General features: G+C 40.4%; 3 protein-coding genes across 9 annotated transcripts in view; 1 reads left to right on the top strand and 2 right to left on the bottom strand.

Moving 5' to 3' along the window:
* LOC308407536 (serine/threonine-protein kinase WNK2) overlaps nt 1-813 on the bottom strand; it is a 44,178-nt gene extending 43,365 nt beyond the window's left edge. For 5 of the 6 annotated variants that reach the window (XM_080899243.1, XM_080899246.1, XM_080899247.1 and 2 more), the window contains exon 1: nt 265-813. The gene's annotated coding sequence lies outside the window, so the exon portion shown is untranslated. The remainder of the gene's footprint in view (nt 1-264) is intronic. The other variant, XM_080899244.1, reaches the window with a different exon arrangement.
* A 246-nt stretch (nt 814-1,059) lies between these two features.
* Nucleotides 1,060-10,358, top strand: LOC308407769 (ninjurin-1). Its single transcript, XM_080899622.1, has 3 exons — nt 1,060-1,301; nt 7,245-7,482; nt 10,202-10,358. Exons 1-3 carry the CDS (start codon nt 1,266-1,268, stop codon nt 10,342-10,344), a joined length of 417 nt encoding a protein of 138 aa, XP_080755748.1. The 5' UTR covers nt 1,060-1,265; the 3' UTR covers nt 10,345-10,358.
* A 79-nt stretch (nt 10,359-10,437) lies between these two features.
* On the bottom strand, nt 10,438-16,808 carry LOC308407768 (caspase recruitment domain-containing protein 19-like). 2 transcript variants are annotated; one of them, XM_080899620.1, is made up of 6 exons: nt 16,665-16,808; nt 15,385-15,530; nt 15,137-15,293; nt 14,592-14,660; nt 13,306-13,371; nt 10,438-13,176 (listed from the first exon to the last, which is right to left on the bottom strand). In XM_080899620.1, the coding sequence occupies exons 1-6, from the start codon at nt 16,669-16,671 to the stop codon at nt 13,064-13,066; spliced, it is 558 nt and encodes a 185-aa protein (XP_080755746.1). In that variant the 5' UTR covers nt 16,672-16,808; the 3' UTR covers nt 10,438-13,063. The 2 variants fall into 2 exon arrangements, with proteins under 2 accessions (XP_080755746.1, XP_080755747.1); XM_080899621.1 differs by having other exon boundaries at nt 10,440-13,176; nt 16,650-16,796.
* Nucleotides 16,809-16,914: the final 106 nt, after the last annotated feature.

The following is a 16,914-nucleotide window of genomic DNA, read 5'->3' as shown; positions in this document are numbered from 1 at the left end:
TAAAGCTATCGATGGGCGTTAAGCATGGTAATAATCACTGAGGTGAAGTTAGCTGCTGTCAGTAAGAGGGGGTTGACAAAAAGACAAGCCCAGGAGTTAAAGCATTGCTTCCAGAAGCCATCGTCGTCCAGGTGACCGAGAAACTAGCAAGCTGGCTTCGGCGACATAAGTTTGGCAACTAGCTAGCACTAAATTCCCCCCAGTATACCCACAATATTATCTTACGTTCAAATACTGACATTAAAAAAATAAGGCACGACTTACCTTGTTCAAAAAAGGGGCATAAAAAACACCCTCGAGTATAACTGACGCTAGTGACACACAGCAGAGACAAACCTGCCAGGTCCAGTAGCAGCACTCAAAAAAAATCCTCGCCAACGTTAGCCGACTGTCCACGACAAAAGGTGGACTTCAAAAACGCCCTATCTGCATATTATCTCCATTTTCAAGCACAGGAGCCGCCCCAGCGACCGCAAACAAATTCGGGCTTTCTTAACTGAACACATACCACATGCTGACAAGAAATAACTGACGAATTTCTTGTATTTATCTCCTTTTAAGTCCCCGCATCCCTCTCTTCGGTTGCAGCTCCCGATGCGACTCTCCCCACTGTTTCTTCTTCTTCTTCTTCGCTGCCGCGTAAGTAAATAGCACACACGGGTCGCTTTAAGACTCGGGTTTTTTTTATTTTTCCTGTAGTCCCCTCGGTAGTTAACTTAAACCAACAGCTGTTTGCGCTTGTCATCGCCTTCCACCATTTGGTTAGTGCACCGGTGAGGTACACCAAATGTGTTTCCCATTCAGTTCGCTTGGCTCCACGCCCCTGGTGAGGACTATAGAAGGGAGGAGGATGGAGGTGGGGGGAATGGTCCATCCAATCATACGGCACTCTGGGACGCCACAGAAAGCCTACTCATCATATTGTGTGCTGTCCAACAGACAGAGTGACACGGGGTGAGACAAAGGCTGATTAGAGTCAGTGCAAGTAAATTACACAGCAATTGAAAACATAAATAAATAATTTCTCACACCCTTTGCAGACTCAGTCACGTGTCTTAACTCCCGAGCCTGCTGTTGAAACAACATTTTTCCATTATCACTGCTGTTGTGTCACTATAATATAGTAGTTACACGTGCATCAGTAGCTCTGTCACGTAGCCTTGGCTACGTGCTTGCGGGTCCAGTCTTCTCTACCCCTACAGGATATTTTGCCACTTTGCTGCAGCCTGCATCTGAGGTGTAGCAGCTCTTCGCACAGGGCAAAAATGAGCAGCAGCATCAACAGGTTAAGTGGCACCGAGGTAAGATATTTGCAGCCCCTTTTTAACATTCATCGAGGGAAAATGTAAATCCTCTGGTTTATAGATGTCTATAGGCTAAGTAGATTGATCATACAAATTGACATGCTCACAAGTGCAATAAATAAAAGATGCACGAAGAAAGATTACCTGATTAATAAGAGTATTCTTGCTGTTTTGCATGCTTTTATACAGTAGAATAGAAGGAGTGTTAATACAGTGCAAAAATGCACGGACCGCAAAGCAATCGCTTGGATATGGGCACTTGGGAAATGTGCTGTCATGCAATCATTTTTGTTTAGGTTGAATTTTTTGTTGCAAGAAGTGTTGATTCATTGTCGTGGTCATTTCTGTACCCAGAGTTGTCGGTTGTTACTTTTTATTGTAAGCCGATCGTGTAAAAGTATCCACCTCCTGCGGTTTCTGCGCTTCCATGCCACTTCTGTGCCTTTTCTCATGTTACATGTCATCTGCATGTGAGGTACATTCAGAGGTGCATACGCTTTGCAGAATAGAAGTGGTGCTGAATAAGACGGATTTTATGTCTCCGCAGAAGCATTTGACCAGACATCTTAAAGTCTTTTGCAAGCATGCTGGGTCAGATGACAGTCTGGTCTGGCTTAGGGGTGAAGTATTGTTGGTACCTGAGTGACCTTATAAACAATGAATGCCCTCCTTTGTTACCAGTGCACTGGCTTAAATGCACACATAAAAACAGACACAAGGTTTTACTTTTGTATTACATCATCCTGCTTCATGCCACAACTGTAAAGCTCACAGATTGATTACTTTAGTTTATTAGGCAATTGAAGCTGCCATTTAAGAGTAGTTCAGTCCTGCATCTAATGTGCAGCATCCAGTTTTACAGGGCAGGGAAATGGACTTCACTCTGTTATGCGCATGGTCACTGTCTTAATAGCGCCATTTAATTTCAGGTGTGTGTGTGTGTGTGTGTGTGTGTGTGTGTGTGTGTGTGTGTGTGTGTGTGTGTGTGTGTGTGTGTGTGTGTGTGTGTGAATTTGAGGAAGAAGGCAGGAGGAAGAGAGACCCTGGCAGCCACAGATACTTCCTTGCAACAGTCAGAGCTCAGCCAGCATTTGCAAAATGTAATACCCTTACGCTCGATAAAATGAGCAATTGATCTCATTTACAATGTGTCCCCCACCAGTGTGAGTCAATATGAGTGGTTTTTTTTTTTCAATCCGTGGCTCTTGTAGGGTGAATATCTCACAGGAAGACTTTCTGCAGGCTTTTAATATTCTTGCCTGCCTTTCACTGAAATCTAAGACCGATGAGATGAGTCAGATTTCACTTTCTTTGATAACCCGTAGTTTAAACTGCAGCTTTTCACTAAATGAGAAAGTGTTTTTGATTTGTTTGGGGTTTTTTTTCCCACCATAAGTGCCTTAGCTGCATAGACCACACTCAGAAACAGTCATGTTTGCTTTGCTTTGTGCAAGGCTGTAAAACTAAAAGCTCTACAGAGATTCATGGAAATTAGATTTACAGTTGGGTCGATTGTCATCTGGAAGCTGGCCAGATTTTGAGGTGAGTGAGAGAAGAAGGCTGCTGATAGGACATGATGGATGGAGAGCAAAGAAGTGCTTATGCACGAGGAAAAAAAAAGTAAGTGAAATACTCACTCATGCAGTTAGAGTTAATTTAGCATTTCATCATATAGCTGAACACGGGCTCAATTAACTAAATAATAAATGTACGGTTTCACTGTCTTAAGTGGTGTCTTGCTTTGTTGCCTTGAAGAGCTTTCTACATGTCAGACACAGAGCTTAACAATACAAAGCTAAAGGCACTGCATACTCTCTAAGTAACTTACATGCGGGTGTAATCAGTTAGTGTGACGACATGGGAAAAGGAGAAAAGTTTAGGATTAGGTGTGCAAGTTGAATGAGTTCATTTAGTTTTTGGGAAATCAGCCAAAATGTTCATTTGCTTCTGAATACACAATGAAAAATGGATTTATTTGATCTGAGGTTTGGGTTAAATCACGGGAATTAAGAAATTGCAGTCTTTCCAAAGTTGTAAAAAGCATGTATTATACAACTCTGCATCTAGCTTTAGCATTAAAAAAATATGAGAAGTAGCAAATGTGAATTGAAGGGTCTTTTATTTGTTTTTCACCCTTGGTAATCCTTTGCATTCTGCAACCCGGGTTGAAAGGTAAAATAATGTCATATTTTCTCATTCAATTCAATTCAGCTTCAATTTTATTGATATAGCGCCAAATCACAACAACAGTTGCCTCAAGGCGCTTTATATTGTAAGGTAAAGACCCTAGAATAATACAAAGAAAACAGAGGAAACCCCAACAATCATATGACCCCCTATGAGCAAGCGCTTTGGTGACAGTGGGAAGAAAAACCTTCTTTTAACAGGAAGAAACCCCCAGCAGAACCAGTTTTATTCTCAGTTTTATTTAGGTGATTTATAGGAATGATTTCAATTGCTCAGTTAAGCGCTTAGGTCAACATTCATTGTTTGAAGAAGCCCTATATAAATAACTTACTGATTAGCTGGTTTCCCTTCTCATTCCCACATTGTAGTGTTAGTGACACCTTACAGCAGAAACTGAATAATGTTAAATATTATTACATGATTTCATCTGTTATTCCACAGTGACACATAACTGAGAGTTAAGATCCAAACAACTTTTATGTCTCTGACTATCTCCCCCTCCCTCGTTACCTTGCTCCTTCTCTCCCCTCGGTGTATCTCCCCCGAGACTGATTCAGACTAGAAATGCACTGTGAATAATTCATCACAAAAATCAGCACTGAAACCTAGAACCAGTACAGGACAACTGATTTAATGAGAACTTTTCTCTTTTTTTTCCTACAGTTTAGATAGCTATAAATCTGGTGTGCCTAGATGACTGACAAGCACTGGGTTTCTCTGGGATATAAAATTCTGTCCAAAAATGCAATTGTGAACGAAACGAAAACCAGGATCACGTACATTCTCTTTTTAAAAAAAATAATTTGTTGCATGTTATCCCTCCACTCCACTCACAGCTGTTGAGTAAGACACATTATAAGAGCCTGTATTTGCTATCATTTTTGCACTGAATGTCTCCTCTGCTGTGATTAGTTGTTGTGCTATTTTGCCAGCTGTATGATGCGAGTAGACAGCAGGATTAATCGTGATAAATAGCTTGGGCAGACAGAGGAAATGACCTTTAGATTTGGCCTACGCACATGTCAAAAAGGAGTTCTTTTTTGGAAAAAATAGACATAGTGACTCCATATTTCCAACCTGCGATCTCACAACAAGTATTATCTCACTGTGGTCTGTTGACTCTGGGATAAAGGGCTGTATTTTTTGAAAAACCTATGTCAGTGTGTGAGAGCAGAAAGGCTGACCCTGACACGTCATGACAGTATGCCATTTGTGGTATTTGGAGCAGATCACAGTCACAGGACACCCTGCCACACCACATTGCTTTCCAGCGAAAATGCATGTTTGGCTTCACAAAGCATGTCCTAAAATGTGTTTTAATTCCTCGTTGTGAAGGTGTAACACAGTGCAGTGGATCTTTGAGTTGAAAGGAAAAAACACATTTTGTTTTTTGTTTTGTTTGTTTTTTTTAGCATTTGCTGGATACTGCCGAGATGTCTCTGAAGTGTTCACATGAATCTATGATAAAGCATAAAAGTTAAACTGATAAGTAGAATGCCAGATGATGAATTTGGCCAGTAACCCATTTAATACATCTTCTAAAAAGCAGAGATTTATTAAGAGAATTAAACATGGCTTGTCCAGTGGTTATCACAGGATTAAAAAAAAAAATCTAAATAATTACTGCAACCAGAGTACCAGATCATTACCAACCCCATCGACCACACCTTCTGTTCAGAGTGTACTTCCCCTCATACATCAAGTTAACCCATGCCAGTTGATTGCTGTGAATCTCTTAAATACATTGTAATTCAGCTGTAGCCTCATCCATGGTAAATTAGAGGGTGCAGCTTTTCTTTCCTTTCTTTTTGTCTTTATCCCTCGAGCAGAGGGAAGACAGCTCGCACCACTTCTGCAGTTTGGTTAATCTCAGACAAACTATGCTCTCTGCAGCTGCAGGGAGTGTTATGATAAAAACGGAAGATTTTGGTGTTCAGGAAGAGACTGCTGATTTTTTTTTTCCTTCTCAAAGAAAAAGAGGCATTGGCATTGGCATTCATGCTTTGACCTTGTCGCCACTGAATTTTAAAATGTGGTTCTCAGGTGTAATGAGCCATCATTTTTTATAGAGACAGACTCCGTATTCACCAATAAGATAACTTTTTTTCCAGAACCTTCTGGTCCAGTGGCTATGTATGGTTCTCTCTTTGCAGTACATAGTCCACTGACATGGAGTGAATACACAAACACACTCACAACTGAGCTAATCTAATGTTGCATCACGCTCACCCACACAAGAATCGATAGGTTACACAACTCAGAGTAAAAGTAACTTTCTTAAACGCTTTTGATCAACTGCTGATTAATCATAGAAATGAATTACCATATTTACTCACCTCTCTTCCTAAGTCCCTGGTTTATTGAGTATAAAATATAACAAAATAATAAAGCACATTTTGTTCTGAAGTGAACATTTATTTCAATTCAGTTCATATATTCAAGCTGGATCTTACCTTAAAGACCTCATAGTATCACCCTATCACCCTAAAAGAGCATTTTACTCTCAGACTTCTGGCTCCCAGTTTGGATCCAGGAGACAGATAGCCTCTCTAATTTTAAGATTAGGCTTAAAGCTAATACCAGCTCACAACAACAGTCATCCCAAGGTAAGGTAAAAATCATGCAATATTAGAGAGTGAACTCCAAAGATCCCCCAACAATTGTGGGGAGGAAAAGCTCCCTGTCAACAGGTAGACCCTCTGGCAGAACAAGGCTTAGAGAGGGACTGCCGTCTGGACAGAGGACCATAGGCGCACGATGAGCCACGAGCAGGACATCACAGAAACTGCTGAAGAAAGTAGATAAGAGTTAACAAGATGCAGCAGTGGCCTATGAGTGTATGGGAAGTAAAAGCGAGGAGCGAAGAAGAAGTGCTCAGTGCATCCACTAGCACCCTGGGTTTAGAGCAGCATAACTAAAGGAACTTGATGAAACTCTTAGATTTGTCAAAAAGGAAAGTGAAAGATTAATTTTAAGAGTAGAGAGGGTGTCTTTCTTCAGAACCAAAACTGAGAGTAGGTTTCACAAGAGAAGGTCCTGATAGCTGAAGGCTCTACCTGCCAAAAGATGGGCAAACTGAGGTAAACTGCTATCATATAACACTGGTTCTTCTTGTTTTTGCTCAGCCCATTTCTGCAGCTGTCCATCAAGCTTCAAGAGAATGTGATATGGGCAGAATATGAACAAAGGATCACTCTATTACTCTACACTGATAGTTTTTTTACAGATAAGAAAATCAATCATTTGACTGTTTTGATTTATAAAGTCAACAAATACTGGAATAGAGGGCAACAAGTGCGGCGCAGGCTCATAGAAGCAATATAAAATGCCCAGAGCTCAATGCTCATATGACACTAGTGAAGGAGAAAATGTGCAGACTGAAAGTGATCGCTTGAAACTATTCGCACAAACGGCATATGCTGACTTCGTGTTTGTCATGTTTTAATGGTACTGTTACCGGATTGTCAGTATCTCCTTGCTGTACTAATGGCTCTGTTTTCAAAGGTCACTCTTCTGTAATGGCTGTTGTTGTTCTAATTAGGTCAGAATGATAACCAGATCCTCACCATCCGTGCTCAGGAAACACAAAATTACTGCTAGTCTCATCAAAATGATGCCTTGTTGGCTCTACTGGAAGAACAAAACACAGCACAGAGCAAGCCTTTCTGCTTGTTTCCCGGCGTTCTTCTTTCTGTCATTATCTGCAAGCCATAAACATTATCTCTGTGCCAATTACTCTCTTCTCTCCCCCAGACCACCCATCCAGATGCTTGGCCCAGAAGCCCAGCTCCTCTGAACATGAACCACTATGCCAATAAGAAGAGTGCAGCTGAGAGTATGCTGGATGTGGCCCTGCTGATGGCCAATGCCTCCCAGCTAAAAGCTGTCCTGGAGCAGGGGCCAAGCTTCCACTTTTACACCCCCACCATCACCCTAATCAGCATCTCTCTGTGTCTACAGATCACAGTCGGGGTCCTGCTTATCTTCATAGGTGAGAAAGTAAACATAGCCTGAGCCCTTCTGGTGTATCAGAGGTGTTTTTGCTGTCTGGCATCTCACATCCTTTACTTGCCCACTTCATCCTTCCTATTCTAGCAAGATTACAGCGATCTATATGCCACATTTTGCCCTACAATGCACCCCCTCCCCCATAAATGTCAAGTCTACTGACTCCTGACAAACAACCTATTAGGAGCTGGATTCAGTCTCTATAGCAACCAGGACTGAGAGGTCAAAGGGTTCACTAGGTTTTACTGCTGATATCAGCACTGCTGGGAGTTGGGAGAGGTGCTGTGTATGTGTGTAAATGTGTCAATATGTGTCAGTATGTATGTATCTCCATGTGTTGGAACAAAGAGAAAAGCCCAAAAAGAGACAGATGCAGCAACAATTTTTTAGGAGGTCTGCTGATATCTCGGGTTGAAAAATTTGTGCGTGTAAATAAAAATAATATAAGTTGGGGATAAATAAACTAATTTAGTTTTTTTTTCCTGACACACTGAACAACAGGTTAATGAACTTTAAGCCAGTCACAATGACTCAGCTGTTCATGGATGAGTAAATAAAGTGAGTTTTGTTTGGTTAGTGTGAAACTAACAACCCCACATGTCTTATCTACCTCCTCTGTGAAACTGCTGAAAAAAAATCTTAAAATAATCAATTATCAATCAGATATTTCAAAGCACGCCCAAATGAATATTTCCTCCCTTGTTGCTCAGATTTCTGCAAAAAAAATATTATATCATCATCAACATTGTTACAGTATGAGTATACAGTACAATCAGATATTATTAACTCTGACATTTGCACATTGAGGTATTCACATTAAAAACGTCACATGTCCATAAGACACATCCAGCACGTGAGAGTCATCACTCATTCATTGCCCCTTTGACCTCCTTCACCAGACTTAAACAGCATCCCTTGCCTTTACCAAAATATCACACACATTTCTTTCTCATTACTCTTTTCTTCATTTTTGTTTACTCTTCTGAACTTCTTTGGCCTCTCGTCCTCACATCCCTCCCTCCCCGTTGGATCCAGCTCTCTCTAATGAAGCCAGTGGTGCGTGATGTGAACGGCCTACATACTGGCCACCCCAACCAGACTCTAGCCCCCACCAAGACAGATCAGATACACACACACACATCACAGGAAGCGTTCTTACGCTGTTTAACCTCTGGTAATTTCCATCAAATACACACACCCATGCACATATACATGGCTACTGCACACCCATTTGTATGAATATGCATTCATGTGACCATTATTCACAGGCGACTCCCTGTACTGCTGATGACACCATAGTAATGTCTTTGTCACAACACTAATTAGCTGTTTTCATAACATTTAACACATGCCATGATGCTATTAAAACACAAAAGAAATGACACAGTTGCATATAGGAAATACAAGCTTCCCTTGATCAGTTTTCTTCCCCTGTATTGTTCTTTCTCTGTGATTTGAACCTGACACTTGTTTTCTTTCCCTGTGTGACATTTATGCCTGCGATGTATAGTAAATGTATCACATCATATACATGTTTACATTGGGGGACGCTATTGTTACAAATCCAATTCCAAAAAAGTTGGGAAGCTATTTTAAATGCAAATAAAAACAGAATGCAATGATTTGCATATCTCACAAACTCATATTTTATTCACTATGAAGAATAGAAAACGTATTAAATGTTTCAACTGAGAAACTATACTATTTTAACAAATGTATTGGATGCCGTTAGTAGCAACAGGTCTAAACAAAAGTTGAGACAGGGCCATGTTTACAACTGTGTAGCAGCGTCTCTTCTTTTAACAACAGTCCATATATGTCTTGAAACTTAGGAGACCAGTTGTTGGACTTTTCGGAGAGGAATTCTGTTCCATTCTTGTCTTATTCTGAAATATAGGATTGTAGCTGCTAAATAATTCTGGGTCTTTTTTGCCACATTTTTGGTTTCCATGACAATTTCATGTCTGTTTTTTTATGGCAGTGTCGCCTGAGATTCCAAAGATCACGAGCATCCAGTATTGATTTTCATCATTGTCCCATGTGCACGGAGATGTTTCCAAATGATTGGAATCTTATGACGATGTTATGAATTGTAACTGATAAGATGTTCAAAGTCTTCACGATTTACAAAGAGGAACACTATTCTGAAATTGTTCCACAATTTGTAGACGCAGTTTTTTTGCAGACTGATGAGCCTCTGCCTACTGCACCATTACTTTTGACAAACTCTGCCTCTTTAAGATGATCTTTTTGTACTCAGTCATGTTACTGACCTGTTGCCAATTCAGCTAATTAGTTGCAAAATGTTCCTTAAGCTGTTTCATTTAAGTACCATTTACTTTTAAAGCGTTTTGCATTTCCCTGTCCCAACTTTTTTGAGTGATCAAATTCAAAATGAGCTAAAATTTTTAATAACATAGTAAATTGATTGCAGTAGATCTAACTTTTTTTTTTAATCTGAGTTTCCTCTAAGTGAAAAATGAAAAACTGAATATTGCATTGTTTCCTTACATGCTTGCGTCATAAAATAAAAGACACAAATAGATGTATGAGCATTCTGAACCCAGAATTAAGTAAATATAGATTTGTGGTTGACAGTAAATCTTTGCACCATAATGAGTTGGCTTTAGTCCCAGAATAGAGTAGATTGTTGTGCAATTAGACATTATCTGAGTTGTGTGTTGTTCTGCTTTTGTTCACAGTTCGATGGAACCTGAATGATGAGCAAAAACACCAGAGGCTGAACTTCATGGAAAACTTGGCTACAGGTCTGGTGTTCATCATCGTGGTGGTCAACGTCTTCATCACAGCTTTTGGAGTCCATCGAACAAATTACAGCAACTGACCACGCACACACACACAGGCACATCTATGTATGTGTGTATGCATTATTTTCACAGTCTTTCACTGCTCCCCTCTCTCTTTTCAAACAGGTATTTTCTCTCCTGCCTTACTCTGCAGTTTGCTCCTAAAAACTTTCATGTCGTCAGCATGTTTTTGCTCTACTCCTCTTCTGACCGGACCTTCACAATCACCTACATGACCTACAAACACAGTGACCTCTCCAGGCTCGCAGAGAAATTTCCACCAGAAAACAACTCGAACAAAATACACAGCTGTTCATTTACCAGAAAATCATTGTCCCGCATGGCTGCAGGCACCGAGAGAAAATAGCGAACAAGAGAGAAACAGCCGTAGCGACAAAGAGGTCTGGTACGTAAACAACACAACATTTGTTCTGAATGGACAAACAGGAAAGTGGAGACAGCAGCAGTCAGGACCATGTGACCTCATGCTGTCTGTCTCCTATGCTGTCCGACAGTGACCCGACGCACTAGCCAGACATGGATGCACAGTCTCACACACACACCTGAACACTCTTTAATTTTTAATTGCACCAATGACGTTTGATCATGTTTAACGGGTGTGCTGAGCACATGTATGCAGCACAGGGCAGGCCTCATCCGCCTCAAAACCACTACCCACCTCCACAGCTTTAACTTTACTATCAACTCTACCCCACAGGTGTCATGCCTAACATTCAGTTATAACAGTGTTTGGTTGTGCTATGAATCCCTCTGTGACGAGCAAAGCCGGACTTTGTTTGTGGTTCTTTGGACCAGAAGTAGCTGGTGAGTCAGAGTCAACAGAGCACAGACCCCGGCAGAACTACTTGTTAAAACAGAAGCCTTAATTAGGCAGCAATGCCACTGAAACCCCAATTAGAGCACAAGCAAATGCTCATTTTATACACTTGAGTGGTTTGACATAAATATCCAGTAAAGAAAATTTGAGGCTGTTTCACATAATTATCAGCTAAAAACCGTAATCGCATTCATGCAGCTATCTATAATTTCTCCAAGGTGGTTGTGAGGAAGCACCTTTCAGATGGCAAAACGTCGCAATCTCATCCTTTTCCTCCCCTACAACTATCATTGGTAACCGTGGAAACAGCCACACTGAAAGCCAGATTTGATGATACACACAGCTTCACTTGGAGGAGATCTGTAGATTGATATATATACATAATGTATATCCATGGCTCCTACCGCTCTGTCTTGAAGTTTAACAAAGTGACTCTGTGGGGGCTGCGCATCAGAGGATGCTGATGATCAACGAGGACTTTTAGTTCCTTTGAAGCGAGTGTATTAATAGCTCTCTCGTGGGAATGTGGATGCCAGAGTGTGAACTGAACAATCACTCTGGTGACATTTCCAGCCCCCTTTAGCACCTCCCAATTCCTCCTCCCTCTCTCTTTGACTCCCCTCTCATCTGTTGCTCTCACTTCGCAGGGAAGACAGTAGCAGAAAAATGCTGCCGAGTGCAGATAATCTCCTGAGATCAGACACCTCTGCTCTGCTGCTGTGATGTAGACCTTACCTCTGATGTGACTACTTTCCTGCACATTGTTTATTACAAGAAACAGAGAGCATTCAAATGCACCCATCAGGGTATTTCAAAGGCATTCTAGCTAGCAGCATTTAATAGAGCATTTAATCAAGTTAGCTTAACTCATTCAACCAAATTGATTGCCATTATTCATTAATGAGGTCTGATCCCTGCTTCCCATTGTCATTGTTATAGCACGCTTGAATATTTTTCTGTTTTTTTGTGTGTGTGTATGAGTGAGGAAGTAGCGCCCTCTAGTGTATGTGTTGCTGCTGTTGAATCAATTAGATGAATAATTTAACATAATCTCCATTTCATGATGACAGTGCAGTGAACAGTGCCAGAAACTAACCCGGAAAAGCTAATCAATGCACTCCTAATTACCTTTAATTCCCCTTTGTTGCTACACTACGGCAACATATACAGCATTTAATTAATGATGTTCCCATTTCTACAAAGATCTTTGTCAAATATTTGTTACACAAGACTAAAAATAAGATGCAAACACAGGTGATCCAAATTTGCTGTGCTTTATTTGAAAATAAGTAACACTATTAGAGTGCCCTTTATTTTGCAAATTTCATAAAAGGCACTGGAAGTGGGCTAAGGTGTGAGCATACATGTATTTGTTGTGTATTTAAAAAAAAAGAAAATCTTTGTTGTGAAATGTGTTAACAAACGGAGCAATGAAAAAATCAAGTTGTTAAATTAAGTGCAAACCAAGAGCCTTCCCACACAGATGCTCCTACTTGAAGCTCTCCTCAAAATACACTTCATTGCCCACTCTTGGGTTTGTTGCACCCAAACAACCGACTCAGTCTTTAGTAAGTGAAAACAGCTTTGTGGGAGTGCAGCTGCACAGTTACACTTGGTTATTATTACGCTTTAAGCATTTTAGTTAAAAAAAAAAAGAAATTCATAGCTATCTACAAACATGAAATCCAGGCAAGAATCATACATACAAGTACTCTGGAAGAACGTTGCATAGTTCTGCCATTTCAGATGTACGCTGTGAGAATTTGTGACAGAATGTATCAGGTCAAGTTACGTTCCTCCAATTAGTACTTTCGTACATAAATTAGTATTTGAGGTTTAGGAAAATGATGAGTTTGGCACAGAAAAAAAGACATTTTTCATGGCTTCTTCTTCTCATTGCCTCGATGTTTTCATTTTTTTTACTTTCCAACTTCTCCATATGAAATGAAAACATCTCTAGCATCTTTACTCAGTCTTACAGCCGAGCAGTGAAGAAACACTCCAGTGCATCTCAAGGTTTCACCCTCTGTGTCTATAAAGAAGAGCAAAAAAACTGAGTTTTGTGTGTATGGAAGGTATGTTTTGAAATGTTGAACATGATCAAAGTAAGTAAAGTAAGTCTCAAGTCTGTGTCCCTCTCACTTTTTGTGCCACGACTCACCTCCGTAATAGTAGAGTATTGCAATTCCAACTACAAAACCGAAGCAGCTCAGGAAGAACATTGGTCCTGCAAGAGGAGAGAATAAAGTCATTAACTATACAATTATCTGATCAGTCTGCAGTGGCTCATACCTGCTTAATAAATTAGATGATCCAAAAAAAACTAAATACCACAAGCAAACTGAAATAATAGCCGATATTCTGAATGGCAAAGTCAAGAGTCCTAAATCTGCTCTGTGTACATAAAGTTGTCTTGCTCACAAGCTAAACAAGCTCCTTGGTATGACTTATGATCAGGAGTCAGTGTATCACGGCATCTCTGATGACCCATTTCCCTGCTGACATACCTTTGACCCAGTGGATGCAGCTCTGACTGTTCAAAGGAATGCAGGCCAGCTTTATACATGAGCTTAACTGCCCTCACAAAGCTCAAGCTCTCAGTGTGATGGAATGATGAATGGTGGAAGTAAAGAGCAGTGATGGGGCCGGCATTCTGATGCTAGAGGTTAAAAGGTTCAACAGACAACTGCGTTTGCTAAAGTCCACAGCTTAGTTGAGCTTAAGGGGCTTATCTTGGGATCAGCGAGGGGGTACAGAGGGACCCTGACACATACTCACACAAACTGTAAAACTATAATAATTTTTAAAATGCCATGCAGGCAAGATAAGGAAGAAAATGACACATATAGGGCTTTTATGAGTCATTACTTACATATTATCATTAAATATATTTCACAAGTGATTACCAGTATCCGATTTGTTTTCAAATTGCCCCTTAGTTAGTGCCATTGTTGGATTGAAAGTCAGTTTTTAGTGTTTAGTCATATTTTTAAGCTGATAAATCAACAGAATAACTCAAACATTAACAGCAGTGCATTTGTGAGCTTTTCTGCCATCAAGTCAGTGACACCCTATGGATTACACTGTTCATTTGTTTGTTAGTTCATGTTTGTGATTGTATTTTGTGAACGTCATGCAACTAAATCTGCATGATTCCTCCTGAGAGGGATTGCAAGTAAGAGTGTGCATGTTTTTGAAATAAATAAGTCCAATTTCCTGGAAAGCATGTCATGAATTGTCTAAACTATAGCAGAATTAGTTAAATAATTACAGAATAATTACAGAATAACTAAGAAACAGCAACCTTTATCGTATAACATCATTGTACAAAATCAACGAATGTTTTTTTAGTTTGTGAAATCTCAATATTCTTAAATTTTAAAGATTTGAATGATTTACATAGAAACAACCCCTTTTTCTGTTGTTAATGATGGTGATTATATGTACCTCTGTCGCTAAGCACATATCGCTCTTGCCGAACTGTCTTGTCGTTAGTGCATTTTGAATCTGCCACCTCTAAAAACAGAAAGTAAAAGAGGTTAAAATGCAGCATTCCACTTTAACAATAACAACCTGTGAAGTGTTAAATGGCTACTTGGACAGCAGTCTAGGCAGCACATTAGCTTCTCTTTGCATCTTAAACAGGATAAGCCGATGTAAAGCTAGACACAGCAGGGGAGCCACCTTTATAGGACACTTTGGAAGCTGCTCCTGTAATTTGTCTAACCTCATCACACCAAACATACAAGATGCACTTTTTTTTTTAACATGGTAGAAAAAGCAACCAGTGCTGAAAAAAAAAAAAAAAAAGGCTTAGCAGACACAAAACTTATGCTTTAAGGATAAAACCAGAACATTTAGGTCCCACAAAGACATTGGTTCAATAGTTGTGTCTGCAATAAAATTAATGTGAAATGAAATTGAACTTTATGGAGAAGAAACAGCTATCCTCCAATCTGGAATCTGTAGCCAAGAAAAGCTCAATGTTTCACCTCTTTCTCTGACTCTGCTGGGCAGGCTAGAGTAGATGTCCTCTGTATGGATGTGAAGGGCTCTGTAGAATTCATGGCATGCCTCTTCGCCTTTTCTGTGCAGGTGCTTCAAGAGGTCTGCTAACCGCACCTTGGTGGGCACACTTAGGTTCCTGAACTGCAGGGAGACACAGGCTGCATTGAGTCACTGCACGCATCTGCACAGTATGCTTCTGTTTTGTTTGTGTAACACAAATAGCTGCAGTGACCCTGTGGGCTTCCTTGTCACTTAGTATCTGCGGGTAGATCCTGTTGAGCTGCAGGACAAGTCTGTCAACCAGCTCAGTGTCCATCCTCTGATCTGAGCACAGGAACTGGGAGTCACTCTGCAGCTGCTCTTGGTAACCATCGGTGTCTAGTAAAGGAAGATTGATGACAGTGAAAAGACATTGCTTAACAAGGGGTGTCAAGGCCAGCGCTGGTCAAAGCGTGGAGACCAGGTCAGAAACAGGCTATGACCCTGCACAAATGGCTCATGCGACAAAGCCCTAACAGAAGGGCTGCAGATTTTATTGTTAGTTTTAGTAATTTCTTAGTAAGCTCGTCTTGGAATCAGCCATGTTCTGAAAATAAGGAACTAAGAGGTTTATTCTCTTGTTTAGAAAGGCGAATACAATAGCTGCAAATGTGTCAGTTTCACTACACTTTATAGCTTCTATAGCATAATGTTAGTACTGAAAATCAGCCAACTACAATTTAAGATGCATAAAATGGTGAGAGACAGCAGAAACAGGTAAGGTGTTAGTGTTAATAGTTTGGACTCTGAACCAGTTTTTCCCCCCAGAAATATGCATGAGCATTGTCTGTTTTCTTAAAAGAAGATGCTACACTTAAGAAGAAGACGACAAAGGGGGATCTATGGAAGTAAATATCCACACTGCCAATCATTAAGTAATATAGATATTGTATTTGTCCTGACCACTGTTGATATTCTTATGCTCAGTTGTGTACTTAAACAGGCTACAGGCTGCAGCTGATGAGCAAACATACTACTAATATTTCTGCCATCTGTTCATAAAACATAAACTATTAACTAAATTAGTAGGTAAGTGTCAGATACTGTCATAGTGTTACATTGCATGGTAGTTATTCTCAGTATCGTCATCCCAGTATGAAAGATTCTACTAGTTTAATATTTTAACAGGATTTACTTTATCCCAATGTACAGTTAATGCTATAATATCTCTAAGGACTAGACTGACAACAGAGGGAGCTGCGTGTCTTTAATAAAAGTCTGGATGCCTCTGATGACAGAAGTCTGCCGATTTAGTTACCGGTTGCATATCAGGACAAACGATGATACTGACCCATGACAAACTACTAAATAACTATGTGTAACAACAACTACTTTATACTATGACTTTACAGCAACAAGTGGCGCACCCAGAGAGAGAGCCTGGTAGGATATCCTGGAAGTCTTAGCTCTGGCGCAAGGATACGCGCAAAGCACTCACAACAAGGCGAAACATCTTACCCTCGCTTCACAAACCTGACATACTGACAAATTTACACCGTGTGTGAACTTGACAATCGGACCGACAGCCTTCCCGGTAAAACTTCCTGGTCTCCCCCGTGAGTCGGTGCTCCGCTGCCCCGTTACATCAGCACGCTTGGCCGTGGCGTCACCACATGACCGACCTCAAGGCTACATGATGATGTTAATGAGCCGGGCAGACAGTGACGGACTACAGCTTTATGTAGCAGACACTGAAGCACAGAAGTGCAACAAATAATCATAC

Source organism: Rhamphochromis sp. 'chilingali', assembly GCF_963969265.1.
Source record: "Rhamphochromis sp. 'chilingali' genome assembly, chromosome: 12".
NCBI lineage: Eukaryota > Metazoa > Chordata > Actinopteri > Cichliformes > Cichlidae > Rhamphochromis > Rhamphochromis sp. 'chilingali'.
This window is presented reverse-complemented; position numbering and strand designations above follow the sequence as displayed.

Coding starts and splice junctions, on each gene's coding strand:
- LOC308407769 (XM_080899622.1), top strand. CDS start 1,266: ATGAGCAGCAGCATCAACAGGTTAAGTGGCACCGAG. Junction 1,302..7,244: donor ACAGGTTAAGTGGCACCGAG/GTAAGATATTTG, acceptor TCTCTCCCCCAG/ACCACCCATCCAGATGCTTG. Junction 7,483..10,201: donor GGTCCTGCTTATCTTCATAG/GTGAGAAAGTAA, acceptor TTTTGTTCACAG/TTCGATGGAACCTGAATGAT.
- LOC308407768 (XM_080899620.1), bottom strand. Junction 14,661..15,136: donor CAGCAGAGTCAGAGAAAGAG/GTGAAACATTGA, acceptor TTCTGTTTTTAG/AGGTGGCAGATTCAAAATGC. Junction 13,372..14,591: donor ATATGTGCTTAGCGACAGAG/GTACATATAATC, acceptor CTCCTCTTGCAG/GACCAATGTTCTTCCTGAGC.